This window comes from Myxocyprinus asiaticus, chromosome 5, assembly GCF_019703515.2.
Source record: "Myxocyprinus asiaticus isolate MX2 ecotype Aquarium Trade chromosome 5, UBuf_Myxa_2, whole genome shotgun sequence".
Lineage (NCBI taxonomy): Eukaryota > Metazoa > Chordata > Actinopteri > Cypriniformes > Catostomidae > Myxocyprinus > Myxocyprinus asiaticus.
In genome coordinates, this window is record NC_059348.1 from 23,768,553 (window position 1) to 23,788,552 (window position 20,000).

The 20,000-nt window shown below is 44.0% G+C and overlaps 1 protein-coding gene across 1 annotated transcript in view; it reads left to right on the top strand.

Annotated features, from left to right (window-relative positions):
* Positions 1 to 20,000, top strand: part of vav3b (vav 3 guanine nucleotide exchange factor b) — a gene marked incomplete at its 5' end in the record, with an annotated part of 83,075 nt that overhangs the window by 25,990 nt on the left and 37,085 nt on the right. Inside the window, 3 exon segments of the mRNA XM_051698360.1 lie at positions 117 to 202; positions 285 to 421; positions 19,343 to 19,463. Of these exon segments, the coding sequence (XP_051554320.1) occupies positions 117 to 202; positions 285 to 421; positions 19,343 to 19,463 (344 nt within the window).

The following is a 20,000-nucleotide window of genomic DNA, read 5'->3' on the forward strand; positions in this document are numbered from 1 at the left end:
TTTACATGATCATCAATGTCAAATCATGCATAGTGTCTCATGACTTGAAAAGTATGCCTTTTCTCAAATACGATAGCCTATCACTTTTTCTTTATGTCCATGATCTCCATTCCCAGAGACAGTCTTTGCTTTCTTATGGAAGACCAAAGGGTGATGGTGAAGTCCGTTTGGTTTCAAATGTGGACAAGCGCAGACAGGACAGGTGACACTCAAGGCAAAATCCCCCACTGCAGCACACTCTTGTTTGCACTATTATGTCATATCGTAACGTGTCGATGTTGCAGGCATATTTTTTTGTTCGATGTTGCTGTAATTGTCTGCAAGCGGCGTGGGGACAAATATGAGATGAAGGACGTGATCAACCTCAATAAATTTAAGATCACTAATAACCCCACCACTGACAAGAACTGCAGAAAGATTAGTGAGAAACACAGCACTAACAGAAATGCTTGGAAAATTACACCCATATATGTTTTTTATTTTCATATTTTCCCCAATAGCCCAGCATCTACTAGAAATCACCTCAGCACTCTTACCTTTACGCACATGACTCCAATAACTTTTGCTTAGATCTTCTTTGAACTGTTAGACTGACAAAGAATGAAGTCTTTGCTGAAATTGTACGTTATACTAATTCCCTCTTGTAGTGATATCCAAGCCATTTTAAAGATAGAGTGACAAAATGCATCTTTGGTGCAGATGAATTAGTAGTTAGTAAAAATGTTTACATGCACAACACAAGAAATGTTGAGGTTTCTGTCATTTCTGATTGAAAGCACCAAATATAATCTCAAGCAGTCAATTTGCACAGTTAAACAGTATTATTTTAATGAGAATAGACCAAGATTACATAAATTCTGCAAGTTTCATAATTTATTATCTCGTTACAATGGCACCTGTCAAGGGGTGGGATATATTAGGCAGCAAGTGAACAGTCAGTTTTTTGAATGTGTTGGAAGCAGGAAAAATTGGCAAGATTAAGTATCTGAGAGACTTTGACAAGGGCCAAATTGTGATGGCTAGACGGCTGGCTCAGAACATCTCCAAAACGGCAGGTCTTGTGGGGGGTTCCCAGTATGCAGTGGTTAGTACCTACCAAAAGTGGTCCAAGGAAGGACAACCGGTGAACCGGCGACAGGGTCATGGGCGCCCTAGGCTCATTGATGCGCATGGGGAGCGAAGGTTAGCCATCTGGTATGATCCCACAGAAGAGCTACTGTAGCACAAATTGCTAAAAAATTTAATGCTGGCCATGATATAAAGTTATCAGAACACACAGTGCATTGCAGTTTGCTGCGTATGGGGCTGCGTAGCCACAGACTAGTCAGAGTGCCCATGCTGACCCCTGTCCACCGCCGAAAGCACATACAGTGGGCACGTGAGTGTCAGAACTGAGCCATGGAGCAATGGAAGAAGATGGCCTGGTCTAATGAATCACGTTTTCTTTTAGATCATGGGGACGGCCGGGTGCATGTACGTCATTTACCTGGGGAAGAGATGGCAGCAGGATGCACTATGGGAAGAAGGCAGGCCGTTGGAGGCAGTGTTATGCTCTGGGCAATGTTCTGCTGGGAAACCTTGGGTCCTGGCATTCATGTGGATGTTACTTTGACACTAGTGCCCGACTGATATTATCGGCCGATATTACCCTTTCACCGATATATCGGTATTGGTGTATATGTTTACCGATATGCGCAGATATGGAAACTTTTTTTCAGAAAATATAATGCAGAAAACAATGCTTTAGAATTGGTGTCATTATGTAGTTTGTCCAGCAGAGCGTGCTCGGACTCCATTGTTTACAGAGCTGACTCTGAGCTGACGGTGGCTCTGCAGACAGGGCGGAGTTAAGCGGTGCGGAGTTGAGCGGTGTCTTCTCAGTAAGTTGCTAACTAGTTTGTGAAATACATAATGGAAAGTTAATAAACAATGACCCCATTATTTTCCCTTTTCAATATAACTAATATAACGTTAACCCTGTCCCTGACAACCATGTCACTCATGTCTGTTTGCTGTTAGCCAGCTATAGTTTGTCAGTGCAGTAAGTAACGTAGCAGATTGAAAGGTAAACATCAGAGCATCTTTTTGCAGCTCAGTAGACAACAGTGCGGTGGTGGATTGTGTCTGTTGAGTGTTGATTTCACGCTACGCTGTTACCTAGTTAGTGAGACGCAATGCTGGTCCATCTTTTACTCTCTGTGACAACAAGCTTATAGCTAACTAGCTAACCACGTAGCTACTTTCATTGCTTGTCAGCTGAGTGGAAGCTAATGTACAAACATGTATTCACCAAACTGTTTTGTTCAGAATTCATAGTTTGGTACCCCCTTCAACCGAACAGTTCCAGTCGTAGCATTTATAAAATGTAATATTTAAAAGTCTGGTTTTCCACCGTTGAATGTTTCCCCTGAACTTGTATAGCAGAATATAGTGTAACACCACTGCTGCTGTTAATCTCTTGTCTCAGCAGGTGTAAATGCTTCTTGTTTTACAACCTGCCAATAATTGACTGGCAGTATTAATATAGTCAGCATTTGACTGATACTAAACAGTACTACTGATGTTTATTTAGCTTTTTATTTTATTTTAATTTATTCTTTATTTTAATGGTCAGCATTTGACTGACACTAAACAGTACTTATGTTTATTTAGCTATTTATTTTATTTTTATTCTTTATTTTAATGGTCAGCATTTGACTGATACTAACCAGTACTGATGTTTATTTAGCTATTTATTTTATTAGAATTTATTCTTTATTTTAATGGTCAGCAACTGACTGATACTAAACATACAATACTGATGTTTTTTTAAGCTATTTATTGTATTTTTATTTATTTTTTATTTTCTCAATGTTCATTTCTAGAATTTGTTGACAATGTATAATAATAATGTCAAATATTCTTTGATCAAAATATTTGTTTATGAAATCAGCCTTCTGAGTAGCTTTGCTTAGTCATATTGGTGCAAAATCGGTGAACAATCCACATAGAAAAGGTCTGTTTCATTCCAGCTCAAAAATGAACTATATTGGACACCATGTCGGTAATCTGTGAATTTCCCCCTCTAAAATCGGTATCGTATCGGTCTCAAAAATCCCATATTGGTCGGGCTCTAACTACCACTCTAAAGATTGTTGCAGACCACGTACACTCCTTCATGGCAACGGTATTCCCTGATGGCAGTGGCCTCCTTCAGCAGGATAATGCGCCCTGCCACACTGCAAACATTGTTCAGGAATGGTTTGAGGAACATGACAAATAGTTGAAGGTGTTGACTTGGCCTCCAAATTACCCAGATCTCAATCCGATTGAGCATCTATGGGATGTGCTGGACCAACAAGTCCAATCCATGGAGGCTCCATCTCGCAACTTACAGGACTTAAAGGATCTGCTGCTAACGTCTTGGTGCCAGATACCACAGGACACCTTCAGAGGTCTTGTGGAGTCCATGCCTCGATGGGTCAGAGCTGTTTTGGCAGCACGAGGGGGACCTACATGATATTAGCAGGTGGTTTTAATGTTGTGGCTGATCGGTGTATATACTGTATATACTATATATATATATATATATATATATATATATATATATGTAGTAGCCCATCTGCCTCTAGGTTTGATGTGTTGTGCATTCTTAGATGCTATTCTGCTCACTACAATTGTACAGTGGTTATCAGAGTTACCATAGCCTTTCTGTCAGCTTGAAACAGTCTGGCCATTCTCTGTTGACCTCTCTCATCAAGAAGGCATTTCCCTCACTGGATGATTTTTGTTTTTGGCACCATTGTGAGTAAACTCTAGAGACTGTTGTGTGTGAAAATCCTAGGAGATCAGCAGTTACAGAAATACTCAAACCAGCCCGTCCAGCACCGACAATCATGCCAAGGTCAAGATCACTGTGATCACCTTTTTCCCCATTCTGATGGTTGATGTGAACATTTACAGAAGCTTCTGACCCGTATCTGCATATTTTATGCATTGCACTGCTGCCACATGATTGGCTGATTAGATAATCGCATGAATAAGTAGGTGTACAGGTGTTCCTAATAAAGTGCTCGGTGAATATATAAGTATATAGGGTCCCTGGGTTAGCTGAGAGCCTGGATGGGGGTCCTTAGGTTTACAAGGGTTGCAAACCCCTGACCTAGACCTTAAATACAAAAACTCCATCTGTCTCTTAGACTGTTTTGTTGAGTGTAAGTGAGATCAGGCTGGGCAGCCCATCGCAAACTGAGGCAGGCAGATGCTTAATGCTCTTTATGAGGGTTGATGGATGGAGACAGATTAGAACGCCACAGCATGTCAAGTCATATTCTGCACATTGAACCAACTGCAGTGGAAAGGCTTGGTTGGTCGACATGATATAAACAATCTAAAGTGTCTGTTTTCAGACCATTTAGAGTTTCCAGTTTTATATAAATAAGAATTAGAGACAGTATTCTATGTGAGGTCTATGTGTTTTTTCTATTAGTGAAGGCAGACCCCTTAACCTGAAGTTACCTTTGGCTCTATGATGTTTTTTGGGCTTGGCAATAGTGATATAGATGTAAAAGTATTGTGGATGTCTTTAAACCTTTGATATGTTTTTCTCTTTTATGCCTTTCACCAAAAGTAAGGTTTCTTCTGAACAGATGGTGTGGTGAAATCTATCTCAAGGAGACCTTGGCCAGGCAAAGTCCCACTGGCTTTCTGTTTGAAGTGTCTTTCTGCCCCTCCTCAGGACACATATACACACACACTTAATGCACTGATGGATCCTGTTCCTTCACTTCTTTGACAAGCCTTGTACACAGCTGCAAACTGTCTCCTAAACACACACAAACACACCACATTTTTTATATACTATACAGTACATACAAATATCACTAACGTAGTCCTGTCATGAGAAATCACACCTGTCTCCGGGACAGCAAAAAAGATACAGGGGACCAGAAAATTATACAAAAACACTCAGAAACACTGCCTGTGAATCATTTTGTTGCATGTTTGGCGCACGCACACACACACACACACACACACATGTGAAGTTACCAAAATAGCAGAAGTTGGGGAGCCTGGGTAGCTCAGCAAGTACTGACGCTGACTACCACCCCTGGAGTTGCAAGTTCGAATCCAGGGTGTGCTGAGTGACTCCAGCCAGGTCTCTTAAGCAACCAAATTGGCCCAGTTGCTAGGGAGGGTTGAGTCACATGGGGTAACCTCCTCGTGGTCGTGATTAGTGGTTCTTGCCCTCAATGGGGCGCGTGGTAAGTTGTGCATGGATCGTGGAGAGTAGCACGAGCCTCCACATGCGGAGTCTCCACGGTGTCATGCACAACGAGCCACATGATAAGATGCATGGACTGACGGTCTCAGAAGCGAAGGCAACTGAGACTTGTCCTCCGACACCTGGCTTAAGGTGAGTAACTGTGACACCATGAGGACCTACTAAGTGGTGGGAATTGGGCATTTCAGACTGGGAGAAAAGGGGATAAAAAATTAAAAAAATATTTTGGCAGAAGTTAGCAAAGATAATGTCCTGGTTACTTTCATAACCTCCATTCCCTGATGGAGGGAACGAAGCATTGTGTCGATGTAGTGACACTAGGGGTCACTCTTGGGAACCCCAAACACCTCTGCTTTTTTGAAAAAAGGCCAATGAGAATTGGCGAGTGGAATTTGCATGCCACTCCCCCAGACATACGGGTATAAAAGGAGCTGGTATGCGAACACTGAGGTTTTGTGCTGAGGAGCCGAGACCAGGTCCCAGCCATTTCAGCGGGTAGTTCAGCGTTGTGGCAAGAGGGACACAACGTCTCATTCCCTCCATCAGGGAACGGAGGTTATGAAAGTAACCAGGACGTTCCCTATCTGTTACTCACTCGACGTTGTGTCGATGTAGTGACACTAGGGGTCCCTATACAAAATGCCACAACTATCTGAACTGTGTTTCGTGAACTGGTGGTGTGTGATGGGCAGACCACTGTGTGCCTCATAGCCAGCACACCAGGCTGTCACGTAACCTCCACCAACGCTCTTATGAGCGTTGACTGCCCAACTATAGGGACAGGCTAGCCCAGCCGAGGCTTCTTTCCCTCTCTTTTCTCCCCAAAAAGAGTGGAATTTGTTAACTGACTGGGAGCCATAAGTGTCTGGGTCGGGGGTGTGTCCCTCCCAAGGGGAAGACACCGCGGAGACCACACCCCGCCCAAAAAGGGGGGGGGGGGTGTTTTGAGTGGAATACGTCACATGGTCTTACCGAGTCTTGTCGGAATTATGTCATGTGGAGAGGTCCCATGGTAGGTCCTACCCGAAGGGGGAGGAGTTTCTACAGAGCATGGCAACCAGGGCAGAGGGGCCTCTGCCCAAGGAAGACGCAGTTTGCTGACAGGGAAACGATTTTGCGGAAGATATCACATGGGGTCGCCTTTGGGGAACCAGCACATGTGGAGCACCTACCTCAGTACAGGGGCTCGTTAGCGCACGTACTGGGCCGGTCAGTGAGTTTCTCTGCAAACTCAACTGCCAGAGGGCTAAGGAGGAAAGTCATCCAGGGATCACAGTCTGTGAACACGACTGGGTGTCAAGAGCACACCTCTTCACCTCAAGGGAGGGGAAAGGCACTATGCGCAAGTGGTAGTTCCGGCCAGCTGTCCCGGAACTTACCTGCTCACGCCTGCCAATACACGGGACATGACCAGCTCAACCCAGAGATTGTAGAACCTCGCAAAGGTGTTGGGTGTTGCCCAGCCCATTGCTCTGCAGATGTCTGCCAAAGAGGCGCCACTGGCCAAGGCCCAGGAGGCCACCACACTCCTGGAAGAGTGGGCTCGTAATCCCACAGGGGGTGGCATGTCCTGAGCCTGATGTGCCATTGCGATGGCGTCAATGACCGAGTGGGTGATCCTCTGTTTGGATACAGCGCTTCTTTTCCGCTGTCCACCAAAGCAGACAAAGAGCTGCTCGGAGCTTCTAAGGCTGGGTCGGCCTCCTCCTGGGGCAGCGCTTGCAGGTTCACCACCTGATCCCTAAAAGGGGTCGTGGGAACCTCTGTCGACCACTGAGGATGGCATATGCCCAAGGAGCGTCTGAAAATTTTTCAGTGGAACCGCTGTACTCCGTCTGAACGCCTTCAGACAGTTCAGCACCGACTGCGCACTCTCGTTCTTGAGGCGCTGTCATCGAGACTGAGTCCAACTCCGAACCAAGAAAAGAGATGCTCTGAACTGGGGGGAGCTTGCATTTTTCCCAGTTGACCTGAAACCCCAGTCGGCTGAGGTGCTGGAGCATGAGGTCCCTGTGTGCGAACAGCAACACTTGAGAGTGAGCTAGGATTAGCCAGTCATCGAGATAGTTGAGGATGTGGATGCCCACTTCCCTTTGCGGGGCAAGGGCTGTCTCTGCGACCTTCGTGAAGACGCAAGGGAACAAGGTCAGGCCGAAGGGGAGGACCTTGTACTGGTATGCCTGGCCTTCGACGGCAAACCGCAGGAAGGGTCTGTGTCGAGGTAAGACCAAGACGTGGCAGTACGTGTCCTTCAGGTCTACCGCCGCGAACCAATCTTGATGCTGGACGCTCGTTAGAGTGCGTTTTTGCATCAGCATCTTGGCGGGAGTCTGTGCAAAGCCCGGTTCAGTACTCGCAGGTCCAGGATTGGTCACAACCCACCGCCTTTCTTCGGTTCGATGAAGTAAGGGCTGTAGAACCCTTTCGTCATCTTGGCTGGAGGGACAGGCTCTATCGCGCCCTTTGCACAGAAGGGTAGCGATTTCCGCACGCAAGGTAGTGGCGTTCTCGCCCTTCACCGAGGTGAAGCGGACGCAGCTGAACTTGGGCGGGTGCCTGGCGAACTGAATCGCGTAGCCAAGTCGGACGGTCCGGGTCAGCCATCGCGACAGGTTGGAAAGCGCGAGCCATGCGCCCAAACTCCGGGCGAGGGGGACCAAGGGAATGATCAAGTCGGATGTGCGGGTGGGGCCTCGCGGCGGGGCGGAGCTCGAGGTGCCATGTCGTGGGGACTCGAGCCAAGTGGCCGTGCTGAGTCCAGGGACATCGAAGCACTTACCTGGCTCCTGCCACCCACCATAAGATTGGCCGAGGAGGGGGGAGGAGAAATCTCATCCCCGTAGTCCACTGGAACCAATCCTGTGTGGGCGTGTCCCGGTCTGTCGACCAGCCCCAGAGAAGTGGGTCTCCTCGCTCCTGGGTCACCCGTCTCGGGGGCGCTTCGAAGCCTTCCTCGGGTTCTTAGCGGCCGGCCGCGAGACGGGTGGCGTCTGCTTCCTGCGGAGGGCTCCATGTCAGAGCCGGGCCACGGGGGCGGGCTGCGGCGGAGCCGGTGTTGTTGTTGCAGGTGGACGCCCTTGGCAACGAGCAGACAGGGTGCGGGGTCTTAAGCCACGCCGGGGCAGGATATGTGTAACACTGTTCAGTGGAAAGGAGAACAGGGAAGTGAGGTTTCCAGGTTCAGGTAAGCGTTTAATTTGGCCACCTTGATGCTTACAGTTTCACAAACTCAACAGTCTCATAGGTACGGAGTTATTTAAACACATCAGCTTCACAGGCAAATGGTTACTTAAACACTTTAGCTTCACAAACACAATAAACACAACAGCTTCTGTAGCAGCGTGGCCTTCCTTGTGCCAGTCTCTCTCTCCCTCGGTTGCTGGTGGTGTGGCTGTTTATATGCCGCTCTCCCTCTGCTCACTGGAATTAGAGACAGGTGTTAAACATAATCTAGCTCAGGTGCAAGCGCCCTTACCGCTTTCTCTCTCTCCGTACGGATGCTTGAACACGCCCCCGCTGCCACAATATGTTGTAAGGCCTCCGTCTGCTTCTTCACCGCCGAGAACTGCTGGGCAAAGTCCTCGACGGCGTCGCCAAGCAGGCCAACCTGGGAAAAGGGGGCGTCAAATAAACCATGCCTTGTCCGCTTCTCCCATCTCGACCAAGTTGAGCCAAAGATGACAGTTCCTGCATCAATCCCAGGTCAGAACTACCCTCGTGCAGTTCTTTTAGCGCCTTGGATTGGTGTACTTGCAGGAGAGCCATGGTGTGCAGGGCGGAGGCGGCTTGTCCAGCGGCACCGCAGGCCACAGTCGTCAGGGACGACATAAACCTACAGGCCCTGGACGGGAGCTTCGGGCACCCACGCCAGGTGGTGGTGCTCTGCGGACACAAGTGCACCGCGAGTGCCTTATCCACCTGGAGGATCACCGAATACCCCCTGGCCGCTCCACCATCGAGGGTAGTGAGAGCGGGGGAGCTGAAAGACCGGGACCGGGCAGTAAAAGGTGCCTCCCACGATCTTGTCATCTCCTCATGCACTTCCGGGAAGAAAGGAACGGGGGTGGGGCGTGGCCGTGGGTGGCGCCCCGAGCCCAGGAACTAATCGTCAAGCTGTGAGGGTTCAGGGGAGAGTGGAGGGTTCCACTCTAGCCTGACGCTTGCGGCTGCCCGGGAAAGCATGTCCATTATTTCCGTGTTGGCGTGAGACTGGGTGACCGTTTCGAAGAAGCGCAGCCGAAGCCTCTGCATCAGTCAATATCTCTACTGAATTTAATGCTGTTGCGCATATACAGTATAATCCTGCAAATTAACATTTCAGGAGCAGGCTACCCCTGTTTTATAACAGTATTGACCTGTTAAGTAATTTAAGCAATTTATATGACAACCGCTTTTGGCTGGGAACTGCAGAACAAATATAAGATTGCACCAGGTTGATCGTATGCCTGAGCCCAGCTAGTGTAATCACACCAGGTAAAATATTACAGTGCCATCTGGATATATACTGGCTCATAGTGGATTGTTTGATTCTGTCTTCTAAGGAGTGTGATACCAGGCTCAAAAGTCTCACCTAGCTTCGGAGTGCACAGGGTTACGTCGTTTTATACCATCTTACACCCCAGGTGGCACAAAATCTGCATCTGAAGTGGCACTTGATCTTATTGACTTTAAATCTGATCAGAGCAGGCATAAATACATTTACATAGCAGTACAATGCAAAATTTTATTAGATCATATTTAAATTATGAATATAGAATGTGAATTATGAAGTTAACCTTGAAATATGAAAATAACTCATGAAAAGGTTAAACAAATGTTTAAGGCTGCCCTGATGCTGCATTTAATTTACACAGAACCAAAATATACACCTTGACACTGTTTAATACTGATTTGACGATGCGCAGAGCAGGCTTACTCGGCTGTGTAAGGCGCTTTAAACAATTTTCAGTGATCGTTTCCTAATTCACTGTATCATGCTATGAATTCATGCATATCTGGGTTCACTTAAATATTTGGAATGGTTTAAAATAATATGACTAATTTGATTAGCCTAGTACCTCCCTAATTTAAAGATGCAGCTCTTTTGGCAGGTTGTATATTCAGACATAAGCAGTCTACAGACTGGCCGCTGAATCCCCTCTTGCCCTGGGTATAAATATTTCATGTTTTGAACTCTACACCATTATAATCGTGTGTCTTGTGGAGCGAGGTATGGCAAGGTAAACTGATCATCTTCTATGTGATGTTCAAGCATTAGTCAATATTATTATAAAGGTCACTATTTGATTCCCTATATCAATAGTTGTCACACATTCCCTGTTTTTGTGTTGACTTTTATGTTGAAATTCTTGTTTAGTTCCCGTTTCTTGTTAGTTTGTAGTCCTTTTGTAGTTTCATTTTATGATTGGTTTTCCCCTGATAGTTTTCCCCAGGTGTTCCTCGTTTCCTTGTTTGCCCATGTGTATTTAAGCCCTTGTTTCCCCTGGTTTCTTTGTCAGTCTTTACATGTGTTGTCATGTTCTGTGCCTGGGTTCTTGTGTTTTTGTTTCAGTTTATTCTGAGTTACTTTTTTCATCTTTTGTTCTCATTAAAGCTGCATTTAGATCCTCATTCCTCGTCACAATAGTGTCGACTCAGTTGGACTGCATATTTAAACTTAATTTGTTTCTTCCAAATCAGGTTAATATTAAGATAACTGGCACCTCCTAAATCTTTTATTCATGAATACTGCTGCCAAAATATAAGGTCAGGGATGGCTAAATCCACACTCTTATGACCTGCCTGAGCTAATCATTTCCTCTGTGCTGATTTTGTCTGTTCCCACTCTTCCAACAACTGTCATTATATTTGCATATAGTATTTATAATTTGTAATTTGCAATCCAACTCTTCAGCCACCCTAGCAGGCATTCATTTCCATCTACAACTGAAGGACCTCAACATTACTAGTTCACCCATCCATAATCCGGCATTTCTGAATGGTCTAAAGGAAAAATTCCCCAAAGGCAAAGCTAAATGTTTAGCTGTCTCACTACCGTAACTGCGTAAGATGCGCATCTGTGAAGGTCTGGTGTTTTGTTTTTCTGATTAACATTTTTTTATTGATTCATACAGTTAACAAAGAAAAGCAAAACATATATTCACAGAATCAACATTTAACCCCCACTATTATCCCTCCCCAACCCCACCCTGACCTTCAACAAACATCCCTGTGGTCACATATGAGTATAAACACACACACACACACACACAAATATACAATAATCACACACATTTAAAACTATACTTCTCTCTCCTCTGCCCTTCCCCGAGAGCCCTTCAAGAATGCCAAATAGCTGCCCCATTTCCCATCAAACGAATCCAAGTTCCCCAGCCTTCTAGATGACACTTCCTCGAAAGCTGCCACCCTCCCCATCAGTGGTGGCACCACCCCCCAGTCAACAACTTTGGGGGCATGTTGAAGCGGGTTTCGCCCAGGGCACCATACAATCTAGAACCGCTTCTGCTCCCCATCTCCGTGCACCACTCTTGAAATGAGGGCGCTCCAGCTGACTTCCGTCCCCTTAAAACAATCTGTCTGCTGATCATAACACTGGGTAGGACCCAATTTTTACATGTTTATCCCCTATATTGATGACCGCCCCATCGCCTAAAATACAGAGTCTGGGGCAAAATTAAATTTGAGTGCCCAAAACATCACACATAATACTCTGAACCTTCAACCAAAATTCTTGGATCTTAACACATGGGTTAACATGGGTTTTCTTCTGATTGGTATCATCATCAGGTGGGTGTGTCTTTAAGACCAAGCCTATAGAATCTAGAGGGGGTCCAGTAGAATCGATGTAAAATATTGAATTACATAAGGCGCACCCTTGCATCTCTAGATGCAGACTTGACATTTTTTAGAATCCTAGCCCACACTCCCTCCTCCAATACCAAGTTTAAAATCTTTCTCCCATAATCTCTTGATAGAAGTTAAAGCTCCGTCCCCCAGACACTGAATTAGCAGGGAGTAATACACTGATGCCTCATGACCTTTTCTAAAAGCAGTAATCACCACTCCCAGAGTATCTGCCACTTTTGGAGGGTGTATGCTACTCCCAAAATTAGTACAGAGCAGATGGCGCAGCTGTAAATACCTAAAGAACTGAGATCTGGGAATCCCAAAATGTTGAACCAAATTTTCAAAGGATCTCAATACTCCACTCTCATATAGGTCACAGAGTGTATTAACCTCCCTCACAATCCACTCTGACCAGCAGAAAGGGGACTTATTAATACATAATTTTGGGTTCAGCCATATGCTCGAGGCAACATTTAACTAAATGTCAGAATTAAACACTCTGGAAACTTTTGTCCATACCCAGTGCAAATGTGAGATAACGGGGTGTAACTTAACTTCTCAGATTAGTTTGATAGAAAGGCTTTGCAATGGCGAAATAGGGGCAAGAACTTCCTGTTCAATACAAAACCAGGGAGGGGCTCTCTCAGGTCGAAGCGACCAATGAGCCAAATGTCTGAGACTGAATGCATAATAATAAAACAAAATCTTGGGTAGGCCTAGCCCACCTTTGTCAGTCTGCCTATGCAATTTATGAAATGTAATCTAGGACATTTACCATTCCAAATGAAGGACTTCACTATGCTATCAAATTGCTTGAAATAAGAGAGGGAGACATCTGTAGGGAGAGACTGTAGCAGGTAGTTGAATTTTGGAATACAATTCATTTTAATAACATTAACCTTCCCAATTATAGATAAATGTAATGAAGCCCACCTGCCCACATCACTCGAAAATCTTTTTAATAAAGGGTCAAAATAAACTCTAACTAAAACAAATTTGCTGGGAATAAAATACTCAAAATACTTAATGCCCTGTTTGGGCCACTGGAAGGCACCCGGCTGAAAAGCCGTTACTGGGCAGTACGCTGTCAGAGCCAAAGCTTCAGATTTAGACCAATTAACTCTGTATCCCGAGAACTAGAAAAGGAATTAATAGGGGGCCTGGGTAGCTCAGCGAGTAAAGACGCTTACTACCACCCCTGGAGTTGTGAGTTCTAATCCAGGGCGTGCTGAGTGACTCCAGCCAGGTCTCCTAAGCAACCAAATTGGCCTGGTTGTTAGGGAGGGTATTCACATGGGGTAACCTCCTCGTGGTCACTGTAATGTGGTTCGCTCTCAGTGGGGCACGTGGTGAGTTGTGCCTGGATGCAGTGGAGAATAGCGTGAAGCCTCCACACATGCACTCAACAAGCCATGTAATAAGATGTGCAGGTTGACGGTCTCAGACGCGGAGGCAACTTAGATTCGTCCTCCGGCATTCCAAATTGGGTAGAAAAAGGGAGAAAAATTCTGTGGAGGCAAGGCATAGATCTAGTAGGGTCAGAGACGAATAATAAAATATAATCTGCGTAAAGCAAAAGCTTATGTGCCACACTTTCCGCCACCACCCCTGGAAAATCAGCCTCCTTTCTTATCACGGCTGCTAATCGTTCCAGAGCAAGACAGAACAATGATGAGGAAAGAGTGCAACCCTGCCGGGTGACCCTATCCAGAGTAAAATAATCTGAAATTAATCCATTCGTTTGTACCGCTGCTACCGGGTGTCTATAAAGTAACTTAATCCAACCAATATAAGTATTCCCAAACCTGTACATTTCCAAAATCTTAAAAAGATAATCCCATTCTACCATATTAAATGCCTTTTTGGAGTCAACTGAGATGGCAGCAACCGGAGTCTGATCATTCGCCACTGACCACATGATATTGATGAAACGCCTAATGTTATCAGAAGAGCTACGGCCCCGAATACACCCCACTTGATCTATATGTAAAAGAGATGTCATAACTTTACTTAATTGGTTAGCCAAACTTTTTGACAATATTTTAACATCTAGCTGGATCAGGGAAATTGGACGGTAACTCTTACACTCGCTTGGAACTTTGTCCTTTTTAAGAATCAGACTGATCCGGGCTTGCATCATGGTTGGCGGAAGCTTTCCATTCTTTAATGATTCCATATAAACTTCTAGCAAAAGTGGAGCCAATTCTGTAGCATAAGATCTCAAAAAACTCGGCAAAGCCATCTGGCCCTGGAGCCTTGCCTGTAGGCAAGACCTTAATAACCTCGCCAAGCTCCTCCAAGGTTATCTCAGAATCAAGATAATTTTTTTGCTCAGCCGTCAGTTTAGGAACTTCTAATGGTTCCACAAAGTTTCTAATATCCTCATCAGTAGACGAAGACATGGAACAATAGAGATCAAGATTCAATTCTTTAAAAGCATTATTAATATCAGTGGCTGTGGTAAATATTTCACCACCAGCAGATTTCACTGAGGGAATGGTAGAAAATATCTGTTTTATATATCTAGCCAGAGGTTTTCCTGCTTTGTCCCCCAACTCTAAGTATGACTGTCTTGCCCTGAATAGCCAAAACTCCACCTTCCGCGGCAAAGTAATTTATATCTGTATTTCAATCGGGTCAATTCTCTGAGGCCATCGGACGACATTCGGTGCTTCAGCTCTGCCTCGGCACTTTTAATATTCCCTTCCAACTCCACGAGTTCTCGTGCTTTGGATGAGGCATACTGTATGATCAGGCCCCTAAGAGCCTCCTTAAGTGCCTCCCAAGCCACGCCCACAGAGGATACTGAGGACCAGTTGGTCTCCATATAAACATTGATTTCAGCCTTTAACATTTGTTGGAATTCAGTATTTTGCAAAAGGGATACATTAAAGCACCAACTATATGATTTCCTTTTCTCCATATGTGGAAACACCTCTAAACTCACCAGGGCTGTGAGCTGAGACTAAAATGTTTCCAAATGAGCAATCAACAACAGATGAAATGAGGGACTTAGATATAAAAAAAATCTATTCTAGAATAAATCTTATGCACTGATGAAAAAATGTATAGTCCCTACCAGATGGATTCAAAAGTCTCCAAATATCTGTAAGACCAAGATTTTTATACATCCTGTGAAGTGTCAATGTTGCTCTAGGGGGCTTGCAAACTTTTGCTTCACTATGATCAAGGTCTGAGTCCATCAAAAGATTAAAGTCTCCTCCCAATATTATATCATGAGGGGTGCCAGCGGCTTGCAACACCCCTTCAAGATTTATAAATAAGCCTTGATCATCAACGTTAGGTGTGCAAATATTAGCCAAAATAAGACTTTGCCCCTGAATTTCTGTAAAACAATAAAGACTCTTCCTAATTGATCTTAAATCTGTTTGAGACATTTGAATTGTAGATGCTTACTTATCAATGTAATGACTCCCCTTCTCTTACTTGAGCCAGCACTAAAGAAAACATGTGCACCCCATATCTTCCCAAATTTTTCAGCTTCCTGCGGGGAAAGATGTGTTTCTTGAAGAAACACTATATCATATATTTTACGCTTAAGAAGAGAAATAACCTTCCTTCTTTTTATGGGGTGCCCCAACCCATTCACATTCCACATGGAGAGAGACAATCCACTCATATTAACATTTGACATTTTGACATATGAGAAAAAATAGATTGTGTGTCAAGAACAAAATTATAAAGACCACATTCCAACATTAGTGCAACAATCAAACCCCGAACTTCCCCCAGAACCAAAAAAACAGTGCCAACTGGTGGCCATCCCTCTAAACTCAAACAGTCCATGCACGCCAAAGAGAGCCCCCGTGACAACTTTGCCATTGGATTGCTCAAGTCCATTGTTTCTATACAAATTTTGTGAGACAGAATTACATAACAAAAGATAATCTTTAACACAAACTCCAGGCAGTAGGCGGAATAAACATAAAGAACATGTAGATTCATCCACATAACTGTCCCGAAGGTGTGTTACTCCACAAAACAAACTCCAGCCACTAGGCAGAACCAGCACAAAAAGAAAAAAAAAGGCGCTCGGTTTCCTCGGAGAGTCAAACGAATGTTCAGTGAGCCGGCCCATTCGGCTGCAACAGGAGTGCAACAAATGACTTAATCACTCCAATGTCTTGCAAGAAATAATCCACAAAATAAACTCCAGCCAATAGGAGGCATAAGCACAAAGAACGTGCAGATTCATCCACAAAACTGTCCCTAAGGAGTGTTACTCCACAAAAAAACTCCAGCCACACAAAGAACCAGCACAAAAAGAAACAAAAAAGGACATCGCTTGCTGTGGGCATGTGAATGTTTTACAGCCATCCTTAGCATCTATTCTCAATTTGGCTGGGAACATCAGTGCAAACGCGACCTTCTGTTGATGTAAGTGTTTCTTGCATTCCTTGAATCGATCATGTTTATCTCTTGTCGAATTCACAAAGTCTGGGAACAAGAAAATGCTGTGGTTCTTCCAAAAAAGCCTTCCTTTACTCCTCGCCTCGCGTAACACAAGATCTAAACGCACGCACTGGGCACAGACAGTACAGCCGCTCTTCCTCTGGTGAGGAAAAAGGCGGTGAATGAAAAGCTAGCTAATCAACAGACCTACAAGCCCCTGTTTAATCGCTCACTTTAGGAACAAATACCGGATTAGCTTTAAGTGTTATTTTTGACCCACCGGAGGCAAACTGCATACATGAGGAGTGTACTGACAAAGCATGCAGCTCACTCAATTGCTTTGCTGTTGTGAGCACCAAAAGTCAAGCCGTCTTAAGAGAAATAAGCTTTAAGTTGACACATTCTAATGGTTCAAAAGGAGGCTGTGAAAGCACGTCTAAAACCACTGATAAATTCCAAGACATGACCAGGATACAAAAACTGGGTGTAACAGTTATGCACCTCTCATAAACTGACATACCAGTGGGTGCTGACCCATTGTTCCAGAGTCTAGCCCAACATGACATGGTGAAATAGATGGCAGGTAAACCATTAGAGTAGAAAAGACTCTGCCCTTTTCTAACAAATCCTGAAGAAAACATAGAACATCAGTCACTGAACACAGGAATGGAATGACTTGTCTATGCACACACCATCGTTCATACACACCCCATTTGTCATTATACAAAGAGCGTGTCGAGGCTGACCTTGCGCTCTGAATCGTTGCACTCGATCACTTTAGGAGGTAACCCGGTGGCATTTATATTCAACCTCTCACAGGCCAGGCCCAGGGAGCCATCCTGTGAGGGGAGGGGTGAAATTAGTATCAGTGAATGCCCGTATTCCTGCACCCTCTGTAATGTCAGCCCGATGAGGCTCGGATGGGGAAACATGTACAGTAACACATTTGGCCATGGATGTGCTAGAGCATCCACACACTTAACGGTGCATTTTCGTCCGCCAGTGAAAAGAACATGGGACATTGCACGTTATCACATAATGCGAAGATATCTATGGCAGCCCAGCCGTATCTCTGCTACACCTGATTCACCAACTGAGGGTGAAGTGCACAATTCCTGTATAAGGGATTTTCTCTGGACAACAGATCCGTGCCTGTGTTCATTATCCCCATAACATGGGCTCTACGACAGAAAGTGAGTGCTGCTCAGACTGTGAAGTTTTTGTGAACGAACACCCCCATGCTGATTTATGTACGCTATCACTGTAGTGTCGTCTGTTCTGACTAACACATGGTAGACTTGGAGGAAATGTACTAAGTGTCTAAGAGCTACAAACATTGTTAATAGCTCCAGATAATTTATGTGTTTCTCCATTAGGGACGGAGACCACATACCTCGCACTGTTCTGTCTTCGAACACCGCGCCCGGCCCGTGAGTGACGCGTCAGACTTCACCACTTTTCTTTGATTAACCAGAGCTAACAGGGTCCCTTCACTGAGAAAAGATGGATCTCTCAGTGACGTAGATCCCGAACACACTCCTCGGAAATGATTATTCTGCGTCTGAGCCAGTGCCCAAGGCAATGTCACTGTCCAGTATTGAAATTCCCTCATTTGCAACAGCCCCAGGGGAATAACTGCTATTGTTGATGCCATCAAATCCAGTAGCCTCTGACTCATCCTTAGAGCAACAGATCTCCCTCCCTGAAAAGGAGAAATACAACTGCGAAATGACTAGTTATTTAAAGTGTATTTTTAAATGATAAGTAATTTTAAATTTAAACAGATAAAGTTTAAAAGATTTCTATCACCTAAATTAATTCAACGTGTTCAACCTTCTGTAACGCACACATCTAGAAAACAGACACACCCACATATAATAATTGTAACTCAAACATTGTTTAGAAAAGTAATCCTGTCTGAATAGGGCTATTGGCAGTTAGCTACTGGTTAGCGCTGCTGATAGATGCTATAACTACACTTTTATGTGGCCAAAAAGCATCTTTGTCTATTGATGACCATTCAAAAGTAGCCGTGTATTCTTTCGATATCAAACATTTTGCAACCAACTTCTGAATTTAACAAGGCCCTTTTTTGAAGGACTCTTAAACCATGTGCTGTGTTCCTCATTGGCTACCACTCCTTGTGTTCCTGGGTCAAAATGACCGACTTATTTAAATGGTTTATGAATCTCACATAATCCATATATTATCACTAAATATTGCAATAATTATTTATTTATTTATTTTATTTTTTGTTCAACTTGATTTCTAGTAGCTAGAACAGGTTTTGTACCTCTTTTTGGAATGTATTATTTATTACAATAGGCCTAAATTACCTGTGCTAATGCAACTTAATTTTTGTGTTAAAAAAGCATTTTGTATGGATATTTTTACTTAATATAATATATTTTTACTTAAAATTAAATATCATAGATAAAATTTGTAATGTTTGACCAGAACGTATTTTTCTTAACTCTTTTATTTAGTAAACAATGGCAGAAAATCACACAAAAATGACTGGCCCATTAAAATGTATATACATCTTTATTATTATTTTTTTAAAACTTTATTTGTAGTAATTAAAACAGGTATTGTACTTCTTTTTGGAACTTATTGATAGTTGTGTTTATTGACCTGACCTCATACAAGGGAAAGCCTCTGTATATTAGAGAACATTGTTCTTTGTCTTTGTGAGAATGTGAAAGTTCCCAAGACACATTGTTGTAATATTTGTCCTTTGTTCCTGTGAGGTCAAGAATAGTTCAGAAGTTGCCTGGGATATCAAAGTGTGTGTGTGTGTGTGTGTGTGAGAGAGAGAGAGAGTGAATGTGAATGTGAAAGTTCCCAAAACACACTGTCATAATATTTTTTACAATATTCTTTTGTTCCTATGGAGTCAAGAAAGGTTCAGAAGTTGCCTGGGAGGTCAAAGAATCAAAAGGTGTGTATCTGTGTTCGAAGCACACATACACATACTGTATGTGCTCATCTAATGGTTGAACAGGCTCCTGAACACAAATTTTTTCTCATCCATTCATTCCTAATGGCCAGTCATTTCTGAGGTGTGTGTGTGTGTCTGCACTTATCCGAGCACACACACACACACACACACACACACACACACACACACACACACACACACACACACACACACCCACACCCACATGCTCTTTGGATTCCCAGGCAACCTCTGAACCTTTTCCTAGAAAACCTGAGTGTATGTGTGTGGGTGCGTGTATGGGTGTGTATGAGTGTGTACACATGTCCGAGGACTTTATGTGTGCAAGTACAAATGCACATATGTAGTCATCAGATGGTTGCACAGGCTCCTGAACACATTTTTTTTTTTTTTTTTAAACTTTTTTTCTCTGTCTTCTAACCTTGTAATGGTAAAAATTATCAACAGACTGAGTACTGTGCACATACTTGTGGTGCCATTAGCCAGTCAGAGTTGACAAAATTGTTCTGTGGCTCCAAA